At 36.6% G+C, this 6632-nt stretch overlaps 2 protein-coding genes across 2 annotated transcripts; both read left to right on the top strand.

Annotated features, from left to right (window-relative positions):
• The first annotated feature begins 1410 nt into the window (after positions 1-1410).
• LOC9305061 (cytochrome P450 81F4) lies at positions 1411-4083 on the top strand. Its single transcript, XM_021020003.1, is given in 3 exon segments — positions 1411-2073; positions 2076-2354; positions 3308-4083. Coding segments are annotated over 3 exon segments (1506 nt in total). The 5' UTR covers positions 1411-1476; the 3' UTR covers positions 3938-4083.
• Positions 4084-4192: 109 nt separating this feature from the next.
• Positions 4193-6205, top strand: LOC9305060 (glycosyltransferase family 92 protein At1g27200). The gene has a single exon (XM_002868943.2). The coding sequence runs from the start codon at positions 4301-4303 to the stop codon at positions 6065-6067; it is 1767 nt and encodes a 588-aa protein (XP_002868989.1). The 5' UTR covers positions 4193-4300; the 3' UTR covers positions 6068-6205.
• The last annotated feature ends 427 nt before the right edge of the window (positions 6206-6632 follow it).

Below are 6632 nucleotides of genomic sequence, written 5' to 3'. Positions count from 1 at the left end.
CAATTTTGACCCAAAAACAAATATAAAAGAAAACAAATGTCTTCTCTATAAATAAAATTATTATTTTTATTTATTTATTTTTAATAAACAATTAAAAATTATAAATTATAAATTAATTTTACCAAAAAATAATATACCACAAAATAATATGAAAGTATACCACAAAAAAATATATATAACAAATTTTTGGTCTATACTTTTGTTTATATAAATATACAACAACAAAAAATATACCAAAATTATTTTTTGTGCTATATTTTGTTATAAAATTTTGGTAATATAACAAAATATACATTTTCTTTTTGGCAATCATTTTCTTATAAATTCATTTTTCTTTTTTAAAACTCAAACGTTGGTTATATATATTATTGTGTTTTTAGAAAGAAAAATGACTTTTGAATTTATAAAAGAAAAATGATTGCCAAAAATAAAATGTATATTTTGAATATCACGACAAATCAAAGTATATAATATCACCACTAATCAAATTCATTATATATATATATATATATATATATATATATAAAATGAATTTGGTATAATATATATATAAAATTCAAACGCATTTTTCTTTTTAAAACCACCATATATATATTAATATATATATATAACTGACCTTTGAATTTATAAAAAAAAAAAACTGAATCTATAAATAAAAATGAATTTATAAATATCATAATATATACTTTGATTTATGGTGTTTAAGGATATATATATATAAATGAGTTTTGCATATACTTTGAATTTCACAATATACAAAATTCAAAGGTCATATATTATGATTTCGAAAATTATTATTTTATTTTTTTGTAATATTACCAAAAGTATATACCAAAATTTTATTATATAATTCTTTAGAGGTTTATTTTTTATATCTTTTTTTGATAAAATTAAGTTATAATTTATTATTTTAATTGTTTATAAAAAATAAATAAATAAATTTATTTATAGAGAAAACAGTTTTTTTTCTTTTATATTTGTTTTTGAGTCAAAATTGGGTTAAAATAGAGTCAAAATCGATTAATTTTGGTCAAAATTCTGGGTAAGTCAAACCAGATTAAATATTATCGGTTAATTGATCGGTTCAATTGGAGGCGTAGTTTTACAACAAATCCGAAAGTACGTGTAGTTTTATTGAGATTAAAGTTTTTTTTGGTGGTTTTTTCAGAGGTAAAAAATTTGGGGTGGAAAACTGAGATTGCAACTAGTATAGGGCTGAAAAATCAGCCAACACAAACATTTTTTATGAAATCCGCAAATACGCTGTCTCCAATCACTACCTTAATGATCACAGCTGTTCGCTAAAAACAAAACGTTATTATCCCAGATTTGAAGAAATATATTTTGCACAAACAAAATATTATAACCATTATTGGGTCAAAATTGGAAATGTGACCACCCTAAAACTCGTTTTCCTACTATAAATAGATTATCAAATCATTTGATCGGAGACATCACCAAAGAAAAAAACTAAAAATGCTTAACTATGTGATTATTCTTCCTTTAGCACTCTTTCTCTTGGCTTACAAATTCTTCTTTACCTCCAAAAGGCAGCGTTACCATCTCCCTCCCTCTCCATCTTACTCTCTCCCCGTCCTCGGTCACCACCTCCTCATCAAACCGCCGGTTCACCGTCTCTTCCACCGCCTCTCCAATATCCACGGCCCAATCTTCTACCTCCGACTTGGTTCCCGCCGTGCCGTCGTCATCTCCTCCTCCTCACTGGCAAGAGAATGTTTCACAGGTCAAAACGACGTCGTTGTATCAAACCGCCCTCGTTTCCTAACCTCCAAATACATCGCTTACAACTACACAACCATCGCAACCACATCTTACGGTGACCACTGGCGTAACCTCCGCCGCATTTGCTCCCTCGAAATCGTCTCCTCAAAACGTCTAGCCAATTTTCTCCACATCCGCAAAGAGGAGATCCAGCGCATGCTCACGAGGCTCTCACGTGACGCCCGTGTTGGCAACGAGGTCGAGCTCGAGTCGGTCTTATACGACCTAACGTTCAACAATATCGTGAGGATGGTTACAGGGAAGATATATTACGGCGACGATGTCAGCGACAAAAAGAAGAAGCAGAGCTGTTCAAGAAGCTTTTTACTTTCATCACCACTAATAGTGGCGCGAGGCATCCTGGAGAATACTTGCCATTCATGAAGATATTCGGTGGGAGCTTCGAGAAGGAGGTGAAAGCTGCTGCAAAAGTTATCGATGAGATGTTGCAGCGTTTGCTCGACGAGTGCAAGAGTGATAAAGACGGAAACACTATGGTTAATCACTTGCTCTCTTTGCAACAAGATGACCCTGAGTACTACACTGACATCATTATCAAAGGCCTAATGCTGGTAACGAATCCAACACATTTTTTTATAACAACGTACCTTCAATATAATGACACAACTAGTGGCTGACTCAGGAAATATTTTTACACGGATCAAAATATATATTTAAAATAAATATATAAATATTTTAGAGACATAAAAAAATAATATATATTGAGTATAAACGATGAAGTACAAAATAAAAAAGTAGAAAAATAGATGAAAGAAAAGTAAAATTTATAGAAGTTCTATTCTTCTTTTTCATTTATTTTAATACTTTTTGCAGCAAAAGTTAGCTAAAAATTCTTTTTACTTCATGTTAATCAGCATTGTTTTCTCTAAGTTAAACAATAATTGCATCCTATATGGACTTTTGCGAAAGCTAATGCCTAATGTATTTTCAATAGACAACAATATCCTAAACTATCAAAAAGGTAAAACCAAATATATTTGTGATGATTTTTTTGGTGAAAATATTCATAAATGATTCTTCATATTTAAAATAGTAGTAGTTGTTAATTGGTTATTTGTTATACTATATAATTGAGATTTTTTGTCATTAGTCTTAACAAAAGTTATGTCATAATTAGTCTTGGATATAAATGAAATTTTCTCATATGAGCCTTTCTCTCTCATAGCATTAAGTAATTGCCATTAAAAAAAAAAACTAAAGGTTAGACTAATTTTAGTGGGTGCAAACAAAAACTTTTAGGGGGTGCATTCAATAATTTTGTTAAAGATTATTAAAGAATTCCAAAATTTTACCCGGTGCAGCTGATCCCCTAATTACCATATGGATCCGCCCCTTGACACAACAACATCATTAATACAAAACGTTAGGCTACAATATATAGGAAGCTTTTCTTTTTTTACGGCAAATAACAGTCTTATGTTTTGAATTTTGTATGTGTATGTGAGATTAGCATGAATCACGTTTTTGAATTTCTTGTTTTTTTCTCTAATGATACATGAAACAGGGCATAATGGTTGCCTCATCAGAGACCTCTGCTTTGACAATAGAATGGGCGATGGCGAGTTTGTTGAATCACCCAAAAATTTTGGACAAAGTAAAACGAGAGATGGATGAGAAAATCGGACAAGACCGTTTGATCGAAGAATCAGACATTGCAAACCTGCCTTACCTCCAAAATGTAGTGTCCGAGACACTCCGACTACACCCAGCAGCGCCGGTTCTTGTGCCAAGATCAACAGCAGAAGACATTAAGATCGGAGGATACGATGTGCCAAGTGACACAATGGTAATGGTCAACGCGTGGGCTATACACAGAGATCCAGATCTTTGGACCGAACCGGAAAGGTTTAACCCTGAGAGGTTTAACGGTGGACAAGGAGAAAAAGACGATGTTCGTATGCTAATAGCGTTTGGAAGCGGACGGAGGATATGTCCTGGCGTTGGGTTAGCTCACAAGATTGTGACATTAGCGCTAGGATCGTTGATTCAATGCTTTGATTGGAGAAAAGTGAACGAACAAGAGATTGATATGAGTGAGGGTCCGGGGATGGCAATGCGTATGATGGTGCCGTTACGAGCCATGTGTAAGACTCGACCCATAATGAATAAGCTTCCGGCCCACTCGAAGGTTTAGTTCTGTTTTTGTAACTTTTTATTGAAAAAATATTACATTCTGTTTACGTTAGTGTAACGAGGACTACGTGTGTGATGGGCGAATAATAAATTGAAATAAAAAGCTATGTTTAGCAATAAGAAATCAATAAGAGCCTTTTTCTCCTACTTTATTTCGTTTCTTAATTTATATTATTTTGTTGATTAACGTCAGTTTTTTTCTGCTATTTCTATGGGGTTTAGAATTTTTCTTTCTTCATCCCATCTTTTTGGTCGTCGAATTTGTATTTTTGAAACTCACGTAATGTAACCAAAAATAAAATTAAAAAATTGATGGATTTTTTTATATGGCTACAAAAGAAGATTGTTAGATACGTAAACGAAAATGACGTTATCCTTCAAGACTTCTTCTTCTTCTTCTCCTCGATTAACACCAAAATCCATCGCCGGAGCTGGAGACGATGCTTCTCAATTCTTCCATCACAAGACGAGTTACAGAGCACACACAACCACTCTCTTCTTCATCCTCGTTTCTCTCTCCCTCTTCGGTTTCTTCTCTCTCTATTGTTCCCCAAACACGATTTATCGAGCTGCCTTCTTCGCCACGACACGCCCCTCTAAATCAAGAATCGTTAGTTACGTGATCAACACTCAAGATTCAAGCCATCATCAATTATCCAACGGTTCTCGTAGGATAAGAGCCGAAGCTGTTCTCTGGCCAGGATGGGATATTCTGGTGATCGTTTCGCCGGAGGAAAAAGTTATGCCGCCGCAGCTTCCAGGAGAGAATTACACATGTTTTTACCCTAACGGAGAGAAATCCATAGCGAGATTCGCGGCGATTCTGCCTTTCTCAAACCGTACATCATTCAGATGCAGTCTTCCAGGAATTTATCGCCACCACCATCCGATTCCAACTCCGATCCTCGCTTCTTCGAAAACGTTCCAACTTTCACCGGAAACCCGTTGGCCTGATCTACCTCTATGGAATTTCGTAGTTTTCGAAGCCATTTCCACGGAAAACGACGTCGTTCTCTTCGTCAAGGGGCCGAATCGTGGACTAGGCTCCAATAAACCGCCGGAGTCGTTTCGTTGTGTGTTTGGCGAGGAATCCGATACGGCCATCCGAACCGCCGTGACGAGTTCCGTGCAAGAGGTGTTCCGATGCTCATTACCGGACATAACGATCGATACGCCGATCAAAATATACCTCGAGGCCGTAGCAACCGATAAAGAGGAGACAAAGACCATCCCGTCGGTGGCGTACTATACCCCCAAGCACACTTTAGCGGAGCCACGTGAGAAAGTGCTATTGTGCGCGACGACGATGGTGTACAATGTAGCAAAGTATCTGAGAGAGTGGGTGATGTATCACGCAGCGATCGGAATACAGAGATTCATCATATACGATAACGGTAGCGACGACGAGTTAAACGACGTCGTTGAAGTGCTTAATAGTGAAAAATATGACGTCATCAAAGTTTTATGGATCTGGCCCAAGACCCAAGAGGCTGGGTTCTCCCACGCGGCGGTGTATGGTAATGATACATGCACCTGGATGATGTATCTTGATGTAGACGAGTTTCTCTTCTCTCCGGCTTGGGATAAACAATCACAGCCATCGGATCGGATGATTAGGTCTCTTCTACCGTCAAATCATAGCATGATCGGACAAGTGTCGTTTAAATCACACGAGTTTGGACCGTCTAATCAGACAAAGCATCCACGTGAAGGTGTGACACAAGGTTACACGTGTCGACGAGAGGAAGATCAACGGCACAAGTCGATCGTGCGGCTGAGCGTGGTGGAGCATTCTCTTTACACGGCGATCCACCACTTCGGTTTAAAGGGAGAGTATGAGTGGCGCGTGGCGGACACGGAAGAGGGGGTGGTGAACCATTACAAGTACCAAGCATGGCGGGAGTTCAAGGCCAAGTTCAAACGGCGCGTGTCAGCTTACGTGGTGGATTGGACTAGAGTTTCTAATCCTAAGTCGAGAGATCGAACTCCTGGGCTGGGCTTTAAGCCCGTTGAGCCGGACGGATGGGCCTACAAGTTTTGTGAAGTCATGGATCTGAGGTTGAAGAGGTTAACCAAAAAATGGTTTGGGTACCCGGTTAAAAACGGTTATAGAATGGCATGGCAGAGATAAGATTGTATTAGAGTACCGATTGGTTATTGTGTTAATAGTATAGTTCTTTTGGTGACAGATTTTTTCTGTTTTTGTAACCAAGATTTGAAGTTTTTGGTTAGGTGAAAGTACAGAAACTAAAAATACTTTGAAACGTAAGCAGAGTTATTTTAAGTCTAGTAGACTTAGTAGTCTCAATGCCATCTTGAATCTCATGAATAAATTCGGATACAACAACTTCATTTCTGAACTTTTGCGATATATATCAGACGATATGAATACTTGACTAAACTGATAACGTACGACGAAGATACAAAGCAAATCGAAGAAGATAAAAAGTTATCAAGAGCGGTGGAAAAGAATTGCTTTAAATGATGTGATTCAACATCACCACACTCGTGTACGCAATTAGAAAGTAGTCAAAAACATGAACAAATATGATTCCCAAATGGGCCCAATAGTACATATGACCCCCAACAATTATATGACAAAATTTTGTCTTCTTCGATAGCGGTAGATTCCAATTGGTTTGATATGAACCACATATACACTCCTTCTTTCACGACCACGAGAAAAAATATATGTT

Source organism: Arabidopsis lyrata (genome assembly GCF_000004255.2).
Source record: "Arabidopsis lyrata subsp. lyrata unplaced genomic scaffold ARALYscaffold_7, whole genome shotgun sequence".
Classification (NCBI taxonomy): Eukaryota; Viridiplantae; Streptophyta; class Magnoliopsida; order Brassicales; family Brassicaceae; genus Arabidopsis; species Arabidopsis lyrata.
The sequence above is the reverse complement of the archived record's forward strand: the minus strand, read 5'-3'. Positions and strand labels throughout refer to the sequence as shown.

Excerpts from the sequence above, each read along its gene's own strand:
- LOC9305060 (XM_002868943.2), top strand. The coding sequence starts at position 4,301 with ATGACGTTATCCTTCAAGACTTCTTCTTCTTCTTCTCCTCGATTAACA.